At 45.9% G+C, this 18,576-nt stretch overlaps 1 protein-coding gene across 1 annotated transcript in view; it reads left to right on the forward strand.

Annotated features, from left to right (window-relative positions):
* NPLOC4 (NPL4 homolog, ubiquitin recognition factor) overlaps nucleotides 1-16,994 on the forward strand; it is a 46,228-nt gene extending 29,234 nt beyond the window's left edge. Inside the window, exons 10-17 of the mRNA XM_056549729.1 lie at nucleotides 353-424; nucleotides 1,223-1,349; nucleotides 2,346-2,506; nucleotides 4,328-4,399; nucleotides 6,240-6,335; nucleotides 8,120-8,236; nucleotides 12,903-13,005; nucleotides 16,245-16,994. Of these exons, the coding sequence (XP_056405704.1) occupies nucleotides 353-424; nucleotides 1,223-1,349; nucleotides 2,346-2,506; nucleotides 4,328-4,399; nucleotides 6,240-6,335; nucleotides 8,120-8,236; nucleotides 12,903-13,005; nucleotides 16,245-16,405 (909 nt within the window). The 3' untranslated portion in view covers nucleotides 16,406-16,994. The remainder of the gene's footprint in view (nucleotides 1-352; nucleotides 425-1,222; nucleotides 1,350-2,345; nucleotides 2,507-4,327; nucleotides 4,400-6,239; nucleotides 6,336-8,119; nucleotides 8,237-12,902; nucleotides 13,006-16,244) is intronic.
* The last annotated feature ends 1,582 nt before the right edge of the window (nucleotides 16,995-18,576 follow it).

Consider the following 18,576-nt stretch of genomic DNA (forward strand, 5'->3'; position numbering starts at 1 on the left):
TGTTTCTTTAGTGTGGTTATTTGTTATGACTTTGGGCTTCTTGGTTCCCAGAACCCCGGACTCACAGGCGCAAGGAATCTGGTCTCCCGCAGTGACGGACTGCATTTATCAGCAGCTCACAGCCAGTGATCCACTATCTGTGTCCAGGTCTCGGACCATAACAGTGCCCTCTTCAGTTTTCTAGTAGTGTGAATGCAGCCTAAGAGATGGAGCTCACAAAGGGGAGAACTGCTGATTAATGCGGAATAGAACTCTGAAATACTGCTGCTCCTCATGTCCACACTTGACGGCCTATTCTGAAGGATTTATTCAGATTTCTAGCAAAACAGCTCACAGTGTCATCTCTGTATAGGTTGGCTGGATATTCACAGACCTGGTTTCAGAAGATACTAGAAAAGGTACTGTCCGGTACAGTAGGAACAAGGTGAGTGCTCATCGAAAAACACTTTTTCATTTCCCCATCTTTCCAATGTCGGTTTTACTGTGAAATTGTCAGAAGTTGCAATGCAGTATATCTGCAGTAGAGAGATATTGCTCGAGGGATAAATGGATATCGCTGTAGCCAATTTGCATTTTGCTTGTGTATTCTTCCACGTGTTGGTAAAGCTTAAAGGGGTACTACCGTGCTGACAACTTATCCCCTATCTAAAGGATAGGGGATAAGTTGCCTGATCGCGCGGGTTCCTGCCGCTGGGGACCCCCGCGATCTCGCGCGCAGCACCTCGCTCTCATCAGGCCCCGGAGCGAACATCCGCTCCGGGTCTGCTGACGGGGCTGGTGATCGTAACGTCACAGCTCCACCCCTTTGTTATGTCACGCTCCGCCCCCTCAATAACATTGAGGGGGCGGAGTGTGACTTCACATGGGGGCGGAGCCGTGAAGATACCCCGCCCCGTGATCGGCAGTCATCAGACCCAGAGCGATGTTTGCTCCGGGGCCTGATGAGAGCGCGGTGCTGCGTGCGAGATCATGGGGGTCCCCAACGGCAGGACCCCGCGCGATCAGGCAACTTATCCCCTATCCGTTAGTTAGCGGATAAGTTGTCAGCTCGGTAGTACCCCTTTAAATCATGGGATGAAATCCTCTCCCAGTACCATAGATCAGCAAGTGAAGGCTAGATATATTAGTGATGTCTGTATACTTGCTATGACTGAAATACAGATTCACCAGTTGCCATTAGATGTATGTAGTTGAATCACTCAGCTGTATTTCTGTCTCCCAGGATTCATATTACCTAAGTTCAGAAGAATGCATCACGGCTGGTTTCTTCCAAAACCAGCACCCAAACTCATGCCGACTGTCTCCAGATGGACACTTTGGCTCCAAGTTCGTGACAGTGATGGCTACAGGTAATATTCTCCTCGCCACTTGGTTGGTAAAACAAATTCTTTAGCTTTTCTCACAATCCATATACAGTAGATTCCTTTAAAGGGGTACTCAACCCCTAGACATCTTATCTCCCATCCTTTTGGATGTCTGATCGCAGGGATCCCACAGCTGGGGACCCCCATGATCTCCCTGCTGCACCCGGCATTCGTTTAGAGCATCTGATGCAGTGCCGGAGGCTCGTGACTTCAGGGCCGCGCCCTGCTCGGGACGTCACTCCCCAGCCCCCTCAATGCAAGTCTATGGGAGGGGGCATCACCGTGATATCACGAGCGGGGCGTGGCTGTGACATCACGAGCCTTCGCCCCGCATTGCCAGTCATCCGGCACGGAGCTTAGTTCGCTCCGTACACCGGATGTCTGGGGTGCAGCAGGGAGATCGCGGTGGTCCCCAGCGGTGGAACCCCTGCGATCAGACATCTTATCCCCTATCCTTTGGATAGGGGATAAGATGTCTAGGGGCCAAGATGTCTAGGGGCCAAGAACCCCTTTAAAGGCCCGTCCGGGCTGCAAAATAAAAGAAAACACACTTTCTCTTACCTGCCAACGAGCCCCAGGAGCTCCGGTACACTCCAGTACAGGTGTTCGGTCCCCGGGCTGTATTCTTCTTACTTCCTGTTAGCCCGGCACGTCACACGGAGCTTCAGCCTATCACCGGCCGAGGCGGGACATCGCTACGGCCGGTGATAGGCTGAAGCTCCGTGTGACGTGCCGGGCTAACAGGAAGTAAGAAGAATACAGCCCGGGGACCGAACACCTGTACCGGAGTGTACCGGAGCTCCAGGGGCTCGTTGGCAGGTAAGAGAAAGTGTGTTTTCTTTTATTTTGCAGCCCGGACGGGATAAAAGGAAAAAAGTGCGCGCCGGAGTACTCCTTTAAAGATCCCATCTAGATACCCTCACTTTACATAATGTAACCTGTGTTCATGCCAACTTCACCTTTCCTCCTGTCATTTTATAGGGGGCCCGGATAACCAAGTGCACTTTGAGGGATACCAGGTGTCAAATCAGTGTATGGCACTAGTACGGGACGAATGCCTCCTGCCCTGTAGAGATGCTCCAGAACTGGGCTATGCCAAAGAGTCAAGCAGTGAGCAGTATGTTCCTGATGTATTTTATAAGGTCAGTGTCTTCAGATGGGTGCTTTTAAGGGGGTTGTTCCAACTGGATAAACTCTTCTCAAAAGTAAATTGTCCTAAGGATTGGCTACATCTGCAGGGAATATGTAGCATTACTTGTCCGTGTTCCAATTAGGTTTGTAATGTCTATCCACTGGCAAATAGAGGGGGTGTACCTGCCTCTATGACATCTATATGCCTTATGTGGACAGCTATACTGGGGTTGTCCCAGGTAACCTGAATGTGAAGTACCATGCTACCTATAGTAATTAGTTCTATTTATGAGTACAATTGCATCCAATAATCACATGACCGGATCATCTGCTTCTGTCTGACCCCGCCAGTACTCTGATGTTGTAGACAATATCATATAATCCTCAGCCAATGTACAGGAAATGGAATACCTGATGCTTTCTTTTTATCTCGGCTTTGACACTGGGGGCTCTGTAGTGGATGTCATTTTACTCGCTAATATAATTCCATTAAATGGGTATTCCCATATTCAAAGAAAATGGCATAACACTAGACTGAAAAAAAAAAAGAAGGAAGGTCCTTAATGGGGTACTCTACCCCTAGACATCTTATCCCCTCTCCTGCAGCACCACCAGATGACAGGAGGTGCTGCAGGAGAGATTGCGGGGTTCCCATCGGTGGGATCCCTGTGATCAGACATTTTATCCCCTATCCTTTGGATAGGGGATAAGATGTCTATGGGCGGAGTACCCTTTTAAAAGAGAACATGGGCATCTGAAGGAAGTGTGAAAGACCAGTAAATCATAGCCTGACTCCCTGTAGAAATAGAAAGTGTCTCTAGCTTCCAAAAGTTTTAGACCATGGTTAAAATTTAAATTAACAAAAATAGTTAAAAGTGTAATTGAAATGCCAACATTACGGATGTCCCGATACCATTTTTTTTTTAAGACCGAGTACTGTATATACTCGAGTATAAGCCGACCCGAATATAAGCTGAGGCCCCTAATTTCACCCCAAAAACCCAGGAAAAGTTATTGACTCGACTATAAGCCTAGGGTGGAAAATACATCACCCCCCCGTCATTAACACCCTGTCATTTTCACCCCCGTCATCATCACCCCGTCATCACTTCCCCCCCTTCATCATCACCGCCTGTCAATCCCTATCAGTGGTCTTCAACCTGCGGACCTCCAGATGTTGCAAAACTACAACTCCCAGCATGCCCGGACAGCCATCGGCTGTCCGGGCATGCTGGGAGTTGTAGTTTTGAAACATCTGGAGGTCCGCAGGTTGAAGACCACTGAAAAGGGATTGACAGGCGGCGAGTTTACTCGATTATAAGCCGAGGGTGGTGTTTTCAGCACAAAAAATCGTGCTGAAAAACTCTGCTTATACTCGAGTATATACGGTACCGATACTTTTTTACTTTCTCTCCAGTACTCACCGATACTTTTCGTAATGTCATGTGACAGGGTTTTTTTTTTTCTTTTAATGGGAGAAAGGTTTTATAAGAGAGCTTTTTTAAATAAAAATAAATAAATAAATAAAAAAAATAATATATATATATATATATATATATATATATATATATATATATATATATATAAATTTTAAACCTTTTTGAAAAGGTGGGTGATTAAAAAAATTTTTAATGGGAAGGGGTTAACTCACATTTATTATTTTTACAAATTTTCTCCCCACTTTTTTTTAGTCCCCAGCCAACATGACACAACCAACATGCTTTTAAGCTCCATTTATACATGGGCCGCTTTCTCACAGATAGTGGTTGGCAGCATCAGGATGCCAAGTCCTTGTGGTGCCTACTGATTAATGTCAGTGCTTTCTCCTACAGGATATTGACAAGTTTGGCAATGAGATCACACAGTTGGCGCGGCCTCTACCTGTAGAGTATTTGATCATTGACGTGAGTATTCCCCATTTGTATCAGTAAGTGTAGAGTGACTACTAAACATATTCTCTATAGACTGAAGACAAGTGTCTGGTAAAGACGTTGTCCAGGAATTTAAAAAAACAGAGCTAATTTCTTCCAAATAACAGCATCACACCTGTCCTCAGGTTGTGTGTGTGGATTTACAACTTGCCCCCTTTTACTTTTAATGAAACTGAGTTGCAATACCACACACATACAAAGAATAGGTGTGGTGCTGTTTTTGAGAGGCATCATCTGTTTTTTTTTTTTTATTTTGGATAATTTTAAGGGGGCAACTGACAGGCTCCTCCACCCACACGAAACCCAATACAGATGAGCCTGAGTAAAATGATATCCTAGTTACCAAAATCTGGTTAACCACTTTCTAGATATTGCCCCCATTTATAGTATGCAAATTAAGTGCTGTGTGCAATGGAGGCGGCTTGCCGAGCTTCCCTGCCTCCATCCTGTTTGCCGTGCTATGGCCGCCCAACCTCTGCATATTCATAATTCTTCACTCATACTTCCTTGCCAAAGGGCTTTGCCCTGTCAGTGCCGACAAGGGAACTAGTCGGTGTAATCCTACATTTTAAAGGGGTACTGCAGCCAAAATGAACTTATCCCCTATTCACAGCTACATTGATTTCTGTGGGAGCGTTGATGATGCCCGAGTGCCCGGGTAATTTTGGAGCTCTCAGAGAAATCAATGGATTTGAGTAGAGATGAGCGAACTTACAGTAAATTCGATTCGTCACGAACTTCTCGGCTCGGCAGTTGATGACTTATCCTCCGTAAATTAGTTCAGCCTTCAGGTGCTCCGGTGGGCTGGAAAAGGTGGATACAGTCCTAGGAAAGAGTCTCCTAGGACTGTATCCACCTTTTCCAGCCCACCGGAGCACCTGAAAGCTGAACTAATTTACGCAGGATAAGTCATCAACTGCCGAGCCGAGAAGTTCGTGACGAATTGAATTTACTGTAAGTTCGCTTATCTCTAGATATAAGTAGCTGTCGGAGCCCCCCCCCAGCGATCTCTGGAATGGGACCTGGCTCAGAGTGAGGAGTGCGCGCGGTAGACGGCACGTCTACCGCGCGCGCTCCTCACTCTGAGCCGGGTCCCGTTCCAGAGATCGCTGGGGAAGGGGGGGGGGGGCCCGACATCTACTTATCTCCTATCCTACGAATAAGGGATGAGTTAATTTTGTCTGCAGAACCCCTTTAAGCAAGAATAGCAGACGAGCAGCACAGTGCAGAGTTCTAAGAAAAGATTCTTTAACTTAATTTCATGGGAAAAGCAAATGTTTACTAAGACACATTTTACAAGCTGGCAGGTCTTCAAGAGTGTTTCATTTTACCCTTAGTGTAAAAGGGGTATTCCCACTATAGACCCAAGGGATATGCCATAAATGTACCAACTTTGGAACCTGCGTGTTTCTCCAGAACTGGATCCCCCTGACCCTCTTCCGACCTGTTAAGGTGGCGGCCACATCTGGACAGTGAATGAATGGAGATGTGCTTGCTTAACTTTTTCTTTCATTCCCCAGCAAGTGAATAAAGAATGTTGTGGATTTTCTTGGCCACTTCTCTGTTCATTCTCCACCTGGATGCAGTGCCTAGACTATAAATGTATAAGGTGGAGTAACCCTTTAAGGACCTCAATGTGGTTCAGTCTCCACCTATTAGATATATGTATAGTGCATAGCCTATCAATAAATATGAACACCATATAACCTTTAACTATGTGTTGTCTGTGATCAGGTTTATTGGCCATTTGGCCTTCTGTTCTGTTTCCTTTTCTCCTTATATGCCTAACATTTACATTATTTTCCATGTACAGATCACCACCACATTCCCAAAGGATCCAGTATATACATTCTCCACCTCCTCCAATCTGTTTCCTATTGAAAACAGAGAATCCCTTGGGGAGACCCAGGTGAGAGAGACCGTACTGTCATGTAACATGGTGGATGGATATATATATATATATTTTTTTTTTTATTTTATTTTTTTTTTTTTATAATGTATAGTGCTAGCTGCTTGTATTATGTGTTTAGTGGGGCAAAAAAGTAGTCAGCCACCAATTGTGCAAGTTCTCCCATTTAAAAAGATGAGAGGCCTGTTACCTCAACTATGAGAGACAGAATGAGAAAAAAAAATCCATAAAATCACATTGTCTGATTTTTAAAGAATTTATTAGCAAATTATGGTGGAAAATAAGTATTTGGTCAATAACAAAAGTTCATCTCAATACATTGTTATATACCCTTTGTTAGTAATGACAGAGGTCAAACATTTTCGGTAAATCTTCACAAGGTTTTCATACACTGTTGCTGGTGTTGTGGCCCATTCCACCATGCAGATCTCCTCTAGAGCAGTGATGTTGTGGGGCTGTCGCTGGGCAACACCGACTTTCAACTCCCTCCAAAGGTTTTCCAAGGGTTTGAGATCTGGAGACTGGCTAGGCCACTCCAGGACCTTGAAATGCTTCTTACAAAGCCACTCCTTCGTTACCTGGGCGGTGTGTTTGGGATCATTTTCATGCTGAAAGACCCAGCCACGTTTCATCTTCAATGCCGTTGCTGATGGAAGGAGGTTTTCACTCAAAATCTCACGATACATGGCGCCTTTCATTCTTTCCTTTACACGGATCACTCGCTCTAGTCCCTTTGCTGAAAAACAGCCCCAAAGCATGATGTTTCCACCCCCATGCTTCACAGTAGGTATGATGTTCTTTGGATGCAACTCAGCATTCTTTCTCCTGCAAACACGACGAGTTGAGCTTTTACCAAAAAGTTCTACTTTGGTTTCATCTGACCATATTATATTCTCCCAATCCTCTTCTAAATCGTCCAAATGCTCTCCAGCAAACTTCAGATGGGCCCGGACATGTACTGGCTTAAGAACGGGGACATGTCTTACACTGCATGATTTGAGTCCCTGGTGGCGTAGTGTGTTACTGATGGTAGCCTTTGTTACTTTGGTCCCAGCTCTCTGCGGGTCGTCCCCCCAAGCCCCCCCACCCCCACCCCCGTGTGGGTCTGGGATTTTTGCTCATCGTTCTTGTGATCATTTTGACATCACAGGGTGAGAGCTTATGTGGAGCCCCAGATGGAGGGAGATTATCAGTGGTCTTGTATGTCTTCCATTTTCTAATAATTGCTCCCACAGTTGATTTCTTCACACCAAGCTGCTTGCCTGTTGCAGATTTAGTCTTCCCAGCCTGGTGCAGGTCTACAATTTTGTTTCTGGTGTCCTTCGACAGCTCTTTGGTCTTGGCCAAAGTGGAGTTTGACTGTTTGAGGTTGTGGACAGGTGTCTTTTATACTGATAACAAGTTCAAACAGGAGCCATTAATACAGGTAACGAATGGAGGACAGAGGAGACTCTTAAAGAAGTTGTTACAGGTCTGTGAGAGGCAGAAATCTTGTTTGTTTGTAGGTGACCAAATACTTATTTTCCACCATAATTTGCAAATAAATGTGATTTTATTGATTTTTTTTCTCATTGTGTCTCTCATAGTTGAGGTTATAACCTTTGATGAAAATTACAGGACTGTCATCTTTTTAAGTGGGATAACTTGCACAATTGGTGGCTGACTAAATTCTGTTTTGCCCCACTGTATTCTTTTTTGAGGATTTATACCTGATTATAGTAAATATTAATATTATTTTCGAGCCATTGATATACATTTTCTTCTCTCCTCTCTCTGATGCACAGGATTTCCATAGCCTGGCAACATATCTCTCCCAGAATCCATCATCCATCTTCCTAGAGATCATCTCAGATTTCCATCTACTCCTCTTTTTAGTCACAAATGAAGTGATGCCTCTACAGGTGAGCAACAACACCCTGCAATACAAAGTGTATAGTATTTTCCCCAAGCCCTCCCTGTAGCCTCCCTATTTTATCCTTTGAACCAGGTGGAATCATCCACATCTCTCTCCTAAGAGTCTTTTTTTTTTTTTTCTGGTTATTTAAGGGATATTCCAGGATTTATTTTTCTGCTTTTGAGCCGATGATGGCCGGTTATATTACCTGTCTGCCCAAAATTATTTGTTTTTGTTTATTTAAAGGGGTACTTCACTGCCCCAGCCTGCGGAACATTTTGTTCCAATCGCTGGATGCTGGCTCTGGGGGTTGCAAAATCACGGCCACGCCCCCTCGTGATGTCACACCACGCCCTCTCAATGCAAGTCTATGGGAGGGGGCCACGCCCCCTCCCATAGACTTGCATTGAGGGGGCGTGGTGTGACTTCATGACTCCCCAGAAACGGCACCCAGCATTCAAAACAAAATGTTCCGAAGGCTGGGGCAGTGGAGTATACCTTTTTAAAGGGGTATTCCAGGAAAGAAACCTTTTTTTTTTTTTTTAATATCAACTGGCTCCAGAAAGTTAAACAGATTTGTAAATTACTTCTATTAAAAAATTCTTAATCGTTTCAATAATTATCAGCTGCTGAAGTTGAGTTGTTGTTTTCTGTCTGGTAGCAGTGCTCTCTGCTGACATCTCTACTTGTCTCGGGAACTGCACAGAGTAGTTGCTATGGGGATTTGCTTCTAAACTGGACAGTTCCCGAGACAGGTGTCATCAGAGAGCACTTAGACAGAAAAGAACAGCTCAACTTCATCAGCTCAAAAGTACTGAAAGGATTAAGATTTTTTAATAGAAGTAATTTACAAATCTGTTTCACTTTCTGGAGCCAGTTGATATATATAAAAAAAAGTTTTATGCTGGAATACCCAAATATTATTTTTTTTTTTTTTAAACTTCTGTGGTCTCTGACTTCTGAGATCACATGGTCTCCAGGGATGTGTGGCTAAGTGTCAGTGGGTGGGAGGGCTTTACTTCACCCTCAGTCACCTTCCAAAGCAGTAAAAATCCATTATGGACACTTTTCATACCAAGTGAGCAGGATTGTAAAAAACCCTGCATGGCCTTTACCGTATATACTCGAGTATAAGCCGAGTTTTTCAGCACGTTTTTTTGTGCTTAAAACACCCCCCTCGGCTTATACTCGAGTGAACTCTCCACCCTCAGTGGTCTTCAACCTGCGGACCTCCAGATGTTTCAAAACTACAACTCCCAGCAAGCCCGGGCAGCCATCGGCGGCCTTCGACATCATCCAGCCCCCTCTCACCCCATTTAGTTCTGTACTCACCTCCGCTCGGCAGGACGTTAGGGTGCGCTGGTCCGGTGCTGCAGGACTGTCCGGTGGGGAGGTCGTCCGGTGGGATAGTGGTTCCGGGCTGCCATCTTCACCGAGCTTCGGGCCCGGCCCTGGAATAGTCACGTTGCCTTGACGACGACGCAGAGGTGCGTTCATTACCAACGTCCCTCTGCGTTGTCGTCAAGGCAACGCCTCTATTCCGGGCCCGAAGCGTGGAGAAGAGGCCCCCCGGTGAAGATGGCAGCCCGGAACCACTATCCCACCGGACAGTACTGCAGCACCGGACCAGCGCACCCTAACGTCCCGCCGAGCAGAGGTGAGTACAGAACTAAAGGGGGTGAGAGGGGGCTGGATGATGTCGAAGGCCGCAGTGGTCTTCAACCTGCGGACCTCCAGAGGTTTCAAAACTACAACTCCCAGCAAGCCCGGACAGCCGATGGACCATCGTTTGTTGAAACCATCGCATGTTGAGGGATCCGCACAATGTAAAGTATAGGACAGTGGTCTTCAACCTGCGGACCTCCAGATGTTGCAAAACTACAACACCCAGCATGCCCGGACAGCCGTTGGCTGTCCGGGCATGCTGGGAGTTGTAGTTTTACAACATCTGGAGGTCCGCAGGTTGTAGACCACTGTTAGACGACTGTAGACCACTGTTTCCCCGCTGCTCCGGACCGTCACCGCTCGTCACTGCTGCCCGGGATGTCGCCGTCCATCTCTGTCGCCGCGTGCCCAAGGTGTCCCCGACGCTCCGGCAAGGCCTCTGCTTCCCCGCCATTCCCGCTCTCCGTCGCCGCCATCACGTCGCCACTCACGCCGCTCCTATTGGATGACGGGACGGCGTGCGCAGCGACGTGTTGACGACGACGGAGAGCGCCGACGATGCAGGGGATCCCGAAGAGGATGCGCCGGAGCCCCGAGGACAGGTAAGTGATCGTCAGCGGACCACACGGGGCACCGTAAACGGCTATCAGGTGACAGCTGAAGCAGTCTGCGCTGCCGGATAGCGGTTTATGCGATGGCCCCGACATACAAAAGCATTGATGCTGCCTCTGAGAGACCATCGTATGTTGAAATTATCGTATGTCGGGGCCATCGTAGGTCGAGGGGGTCACTGTATTGTACAATGTATTTTCTATGTGATTGTTAACCATTTATGGGTATAACTATGATAAGCTATTCTAGTACCGAGAGGTGAACCTGGAGGAGTGATTATGTAGCAGAGATGGGATGTGATGTTGGTCCGGGCTCACAGAGGGAGATACGCCACGAAGTTCTTACTAGAATACGTGGTTCCCAGCCCCTAGATTACTTTGGGGACATTTCTCCTTTTAATGGGGCACATACGAGGCTGTCCTTGGCTTCTTTTGCAGTTTTTCTTTTTAAGTCCTATTTTAGGATAGACACATGACATAGATCTGTAGCAAGAGACTTGGTTCACTTCCCTGTGTCCTACCACCTCAAAAATACAAGCTGCAGCCAGTTTTATTGTTTGCCAGGTGGAGAGTGCCAAGATTTAACCCGCACTAGCAAGGGAGCTCATATTTACTACAGACAAGTAGTGCCATGGATTGTACCCATGGCGTCGGTGCTAGAGGTCAGCCGTGGTGGTTTTGACAATAGGTTAACACTCTCGGTGCTGGTGTCTCCACCTACAGCAGCGGCAGAAATCCCAGCTATGAGATCTCATACCCAGATGTTTGCGATGGACCAGAGACCTTTCCCGCTCACACTCCACAGTTGGCAGCCTGGGACATTGGCAGAGGACCAGTCCCTATTTTATTGTCAGGAAATGATTATCCTCTTATAGAGCATGTGCATAGCAGCTGGGATGTGTGTGTTTGCCTGGTGGTCAGGACCTGGGAAGTTGTATGTCTTTTTGTACAGATTTGTCTGTCAGCGGTTCACTGTTACATAGCTGTTAAGACAAGGAGACTTAACAACTAGGAGACAAAATGTAAAAAATCATTTATATTCTCTGGTGCCAGGAGTCAAAGAGGTGTTTCCAAGGCCCTGAAAAGCTGAAGACTGGAACATGTCCTCAACCCCCCTCCCATCTCTCATTGACAGTCAGCTGGAAGCCGAGCCCTGTTTCTAAATCTCATTTCTGCTCTGTGCATACAAATTTTGCTCAGGTGTGAAATTTATAAACAGGGCTCTGCTTCCACCTGACTGTCAATCAGAGATAGGAGGGGGAGCAAGGAGATGCTCCAGCTGCCGGCACTTCAGGGGCTTGGGAAACACCTCTTTGCACCTGAGAATAAAAGCATTTTTCTATGTTCTAAAAGCACAGACAGATATATGAAAGGTACGATTTATCTCCTTGTCCTAATAGCTATATAACAGTGTCAGCAGTTTGGAACATAATTGGCAGCTGCCAGATTTCCTTTAAATGCTAAGATAGCTGAAAGCCGAGCCCTGTTTATAAATCTCATTCCTGCTCTGTGCATTCAAATTGTGATTAGGTGTGGGGTTTGAAAACAAGGCCAGGCTTCTATCAGTCAGTCAGTCAAGCAAGGATAGGAGGGAAGCAAGGAGGAGTTCCAGTCCTCAACACTTCAGGGACTTGGGAACGCCTCTTTGACACTTTACACCAGAGAATAAAAGCAGTTCTCGCTTGTGTGATGATTGTGGGTATAAGCTGTTGCCACAAGGTGGCGACCCTAAGAGAGAAAAGTGTTCAGGGCGACACTGTCCGACCAATTTTAGATTTGAAGCTTCTAAACCGTCATGTGCGGCTACGGCATTTCCGATGGAATCCCTTCGGTCAGTAGTCTCCTCCATGGATCCGGGGGAGTTTCTCTCTTCCGTGGTCATAAGGGACGCCTGCCTGCACATCCCTATCTTTCCGGCCCACCAGCAGTTTCTAAGGTTCGCTGTTCCTGCGGGTCATTTTCAGTTTGTCCCCCAGCCCTTCGTCTTCACCAAGACGCTGGCGGCAGTGGTGGCTCTCCTCCACTCTCGGGGTGTGCAGAGTATTAGCAAATCCCCATTGCAAACCTCTCCTGCTCTTGACAGTTCCTGACGTGGACAGAGGTGTCAGCAGAGAGCACTGTGGTCAGACAGAAAGAAAATTCAAAAAGAAAAGAACTTCTTCTGGAGCATACAGCAGCTGATAAGTACTGGAAGGATAATTTTTTTTTATAGAAGTAATTTACAAATCTGTTTTACATTCTGGTACAAATGTTTTCGAGTGGAGTACTCCTTTAAGTGTACACCCCCTTGAAGACTGCTACAGTCAGCCTTGTGTGTATGCACAAGGTGCAATGTAAAATGTATTGCTGCTGTATTTCCAGAGTCCTTTTCATGTTCCTGTGTTTCTCAATCTGTAGGACAGTATTAGTTTACTATTGGATGCCGTCAGAACCAGGAATGAAGACCTTGCACAGACTTGGAAGAAATCGGAGCAGTGGGCGACCATCGAGCAGCTGTGCAGTAAGTACCATACAAAATGGCATTACCATAAATTTTAAACCACTATAATAGGGGTATTCACATCGAAAGCCAGTGTTGCCCAACCAGAGTGTCTCCAGCTGTTGCAAAACTACAACTCCCAGCATGCCCGGACAGCCAACGGCTGTCCGGGCATGCTGGGAGTTGTAGTTTTGCAACAGCTGGAGGCACCCTGGTTGGGAAACACTGTTGTAGGCATGATGGGAGTTGTAGTTTTGCAACAGCTGGAGGCATCCTGGTTGGGAAACACTGTTGAAGGCATTTGTAGCCTATATACAGAATGCTCTGTAAGTGCCTGGCAGGTGAAGGTAAGGGTTCGTCCACACAGGCGGATCCACAGCGTATTTTACGCTGCCGATCCGCCGACGGTGGACCCCTACAGTGTGTCTCAGATGTGCCTGCTCAGAGCGACAATCCGCCGCTATGACCAAACACACTGCTGCGATGTGCGAGTTGTCGCGTGCATGCGCAGTACACTCGCACACAATCGCAGCTGCTCTCGGCCTAGCTCAGGGAGCAGGGGGAGCGGCCGCGATGTGTGCGAGTACACCGCGCATGTGCGCGACAACTTGCACATCGCAGCAGTGTGTCTGGTCGTAGCGGCGAATTGCCACCCTGAGCAGGCACATCTGAGGCACACTTTAGGGGTCCAGCGTCGGCGGATCCGCAGCGTAAAACACGCTGTGGATCCGCCCGTGTGAACGAGCCCAAGTGAAGATTTTAGACTTCATAGAGATGACAATAGATAGTAATGGAGGTTTTGGCTGATCTGAATGAAGCGATGAACAAGATCATTGGCATCAGTTCAGATGCTGCAACTATCATCTCACATTTGTTCCTTGTTATACGGTCTGTAAATAGATCCTCACATCCTCGGGAACTCTGACAGCCGACTAGGTCTCAAACTGGTTATCAACAGGGGGAATTGCCCCATAAGATAAACAATTTGGTCTTTTTTTTGGTGTACAGGGCCTTGAAGGGGTACTCCAGCAAGATTTAAAAGAGCTGACTTCTTAAAAATAAATAGAACAAATAGCACCACACCTGTCCTCAGGTTGTTTGTGGTATTGCAACTCGGTTCCAGTGAAAGAATAGAGCCAGGTTGCAATACCACACACAACCTGAGGACAGGGGTGGCGCTGTTTTGGAAGAAATTAGCTCTGTTTTTCTATTCCTTTAACACACATCCTCCAGCCATTAAAACGTATCCCCCACCCCCACCTTCATACGCGTTTCCCCTATGCTGTGGATTGAGGGTGATAGGTGATAAGTTTCAGATCGCGGGCGGTCCGACCACTGGTGCCCCCCCGCGATCTTCTGTACGGGGCCTAGGCAGCCTGTGGGAAGGGGGCATGTTGATCACCGCACGAAGCGGCGGCCGACACGCCCCCTCAATACAGCGCTATGGCAGAGCCGGAGATTGCCAATGCCAGCGCTCCGGTTCTGCCTTAAAGTTGTATTGAGAGGGGCGTGTCGGACGCCGCTTAGTGGGGTGGGCAACACGCCCCCTTCCCATGGGCTGCCGGGGCCCCATACAGGTGATCGCAGGGGGCGATTTGTGTCGGTTTGTGTTTGGTATTACAACTTGGCTCCATTCACTTAAAGGGGTACTCCAGCGGAAAAAAAATGTTTTCTAATCAGCTGGTAACAAAAAGTTAAACAGATTAGTAAATAACTTCAACTTAAAAATCTTAATCCTTCCAGTACTTGTCAGCTGCTTTATGCTCCAGAGGAAGTTGTGTAGTTCTTTCCAATCTGACCACAGTGCTCTCTGCTGCCAACTCTGTCTGTATTAGGAACTGTCCAGAGCAGGAGAAGTTTACTCTGGGGATTTGTTCCTGTACAGTTTCTGAGATGGACAGAGGTGTCAGCAGAGAGCACTGTGGTCAGACTGGAAAGAACTACACAACTTCCTCTGGAACATACAGAAGCTGATAAGTACTGAAAGGGTTCAGACTTTAAAACAGAAGTAATTTACAGATCTGTTTAACTTTTTGGCATCAGTTGATTTTAAATAATTTTTCCACCGGAGTACCCCTTTAAGTGGAACTGAGCTCCAATACCACGCACAAACTGAGTGCAAGAGTGGCGCTGTTTACTCCATTTAATAGCTAGAATACCCCTTTATAGGACCATACAAAGATGCTACATGTAGTTGTTATGATAAAACACCAGGGGAGACACAGTATATTATAAGGCATCTACATTGAGCTACCTTGTGCACTGTCACCCACTTACCACCCCCTGAGCTTTCCCTTCTGTTTGGTGGAGCTGTACTTGTACGAAGCTATGACCCATTGGGCATAATAATACTTCCATTCTCTATATTTCACCTGAGGGGTGGATGCTCCGTTTAGAAACCAAGCCGAAGTATGAAGACTTCTTGGCAATGCTACATGGAGAAAAAAGTATGCACGTTAAAGGGGGACTCGGGTGGAAAACATTTTTTTTAAATCAACTGGTGCCAGAAAGTTAAACAGATTTGTAAATGACTTACTTAGAGGAAATGCTTTGATTTTTTTAATTTCTTTTTTGTCTTGTCAACACTGCTCTCTGCTGACACCTGATGTCCATATCAGGAACTGTCCAGAGCAGGAGAAAATCCCCATTGCAAACCTATGCTGCTCTGGACAGTTCCTGACACGGACAGAGGTGTCAGCAGTGAGCACTGTGGACAAGACAAAAAAGAAATTCAAAAAGAACAGAATTTTCTCTGTAGCATACAGCTGCTAAAAAGCACTGTAAGGGTAAAGATTTTTTAACTTTCTTGCACCAGTTGACTTATAAAGACCTAAAAAAAAAATTTCCACCGGAGTACCCCTTTAAAAAAGCTCAAGAACACATTTTCCCCCGTCTCATACACAGACTTTGGACCGAAGCCCAAACACAGAAAGTGCAGCCTGGAGTGCTGAGGGGGGCGTATCCAGCCTCCTCCAATCATAGCTCCTCTTACTGAACTGCCATATGCTGTTGTTTGGACACCCCCCCCCCTCAGCACTCCAGGCTGCACTTCCTGTGTTTGGGCTTCGGTCAAAAGTCTGTGTATAAGATGGGGGAAAATGTGCTCTTGAGCTTTTTTAAGTACAAATAAAACATAGAAAACTTCATTTTTTTTTTAACAAAGTATATTAGAAATATTATTTTATTTACTATAAGGAGTGCAATAGCAAAATTTAGTTTTAATGAGAGTGCCCATTTAAGTGTTGTGTTTCCTTCCTTAGGCACAGTTGGGGTACAACCATCAGAGCTTCAGGATTACGGGGCAGTCGGAGGATCCACGCACGCTGCCTCTTCAACATCAATGTGGTCATGTCAGCACTGCACCTTCATGAACCAGGCCGGGACAGACCAGTGCGAGATGTGCCGCCTGCCCCGGACCTAGCAGCGGAGCGACAACCATGGGGCTGGCAAGAAAGCACTTCTATAGGGAGACGATCTTATGCAAGCCTTCACCCTGTTAAATTGCTGATTTTGAAGGAGGCTTCTCGAGTGTGTTCATTCTCCAAAGGGTAGTATGTAGGGGGGTGCAAAGCTTAAGAGCCCACCGGCCCCGACTGAAGCCCAGCCCATTCAGTATGGGAGGGAGGGTGGATTGATAACTTCTTGTCTTGCTCCTTGCTTTGCCTACAGGACTGTCTGCTGCCAGTTCTACAGCTTGGGCTGGCGCCGCCGACCTTTCCTGCATTATCTTCTTACACATTCACCGCCTGGCGGTCGTTTCCTGGTTTGATTTTTTTTCTTTTTCCCGTTGAAGACGTTACTTATTGGAAAAGCGGCTCTTGCATCGGTCCCATTCTTTTGCATCCTCCGGCGCTGCGTCGCTTTGCTCGTCACTCTGGCAACATCTGAATTTACACCAAGCAAACGCCAACATTGGCGAATCGATCTTCATCCACCGTTACCGTGTTCTGCAAGTATTACTTTAAACGTTAACAATCTTAGATTAAAAGCAAACTTCTGGGTGGACTTCATGTCATTGGTACTTTTTTTTTTGTTTTTATTATTATTTCTTAAAGGGGTACATTTTTTTAAATCATCTGGTGCCAGAAAGTAAAACAGATTTGTAAATTATTTCTGTTAAAAAAAAATCTTTACCCTTCCAGTACTTTTTAGCAGCTGAATAGTACAGAGAAAATTCTATTCTTTTTTTATTTCTATTTTGTCTTGTCCACAGTGCTCTCTGCTGACACCTGATACCCGTATCAGGAACTGTCCAGAGCAGGAGAAAATCCTCATAGCAAACCTCTCCTGCTCTGGACAGTTCCTGACACGGACAGAGGTGTCAGCAGAGAGCACTGTGGATAAGACAAAAAAGAAATTCAAAAAGAAAAGAATTTCCTCTGTAGCATACAGCTGCTAAAAAGTACTGGAAGGGTAAAGATTTTTTTTAATAGAAGTCATTTACAAATCTGTTTAACTTTCTGGCACCAGTTGATTTAAAAAAAAATGTTTTCCACTGGAGTACCCCTTTAAAGGGAAATGCTTTATGTAGATCAGAAAAGACAAAAAGAAACCTGTAGTTGTAAAGAGTGTATTAGGATCTTTTTTTAAGCATCCCTTTTATAGATGAGAGATGACAGAGATTTATATTTGAGACAATAGATCAGTTATTTCCAACAAGTGTTCCCCTAGCGGTTGCAAAACTACAACTCCCAGCATACCCGGACAGCCAATGGCTATCTGAGTCCTCTTTCTCTTCTGACTCTCTTGGAACTAAAGAGAAATCTAAAATGGCCATGAGCACATGTGCAAAAACTCCTCCTTCCTCAACTTTAGTCACTGCTCATTTAATTTACTTGTGCAGTCTGCCGCCTACTGGACACTTCGTGAAATTTTTAGGATACACAACAAAGAGAGTCAACTGACAAAGGTTATAGACCAGTGTTTCCCACCTAGTGTGGCGTTCGCTGTTACAAAACTACAACCCTCAGCATGCCCAGACAGCCGTTGGCTGTCTGGGCATGCTGGGAGTTGTAGTTTTGCAACAGCTGAAGGCACACTGTTTGAGAAACACTGGCCTAGAGGCTTCTGAAATCTCTTAACCTCTTAAGGACATTAGCAATTTTTCATTTTTATGATATCGCTCATTTTACCACCAAATAAAAGGTGAAACCTATAACCTTTGTCAGTTGACTCTCTTTGTTGTTGTGTATCCTGAATTTTCAAGAAGTGTCCAGTAGGTGGCAGACTACACAAGTAAATTATCCGAGCAGTGACTAAAGTTGGGGAAGGAGGAGTTTTTGTACACGTGCTCATGGCCATCTTGGATTATTCAGACAGCCATTGGATTTAGAGGATTCAGACAGGCATTGGCTGTCCAGGCATGCGTGGAATTATAGTTTTGCAACAGCTGGAGGCACACTAGTTGGCAAACACTACAATAGATCCTCTCCAGAGGGGTAACCTCATCTTAGTAAATTCTTGTATTCCCTGTAATATATTAACTGTGAAGCATCTTTTCTACTTTGCATTGTGCCATTCTTCTGTTTCCCCTAATGGAAATGTCTGCATTGTTTTATTTCTCCTGGAAATGTATCAATAAATTGACAACTG

Source organism: Hyla sarda, chromosome 13 (genome assembly GCF_029499605.1).
Source record: "Hyla sarda isolate aHylSar1 chromosome 13, aHylSar1.hap1, whole genome shotgun sequence".
Classification (NCBI taxonomy): Eukaryota; Metazoa; Chordata; class Amphibia; order Anura; family Hylidae; genus Hyla; species Hyla sarda.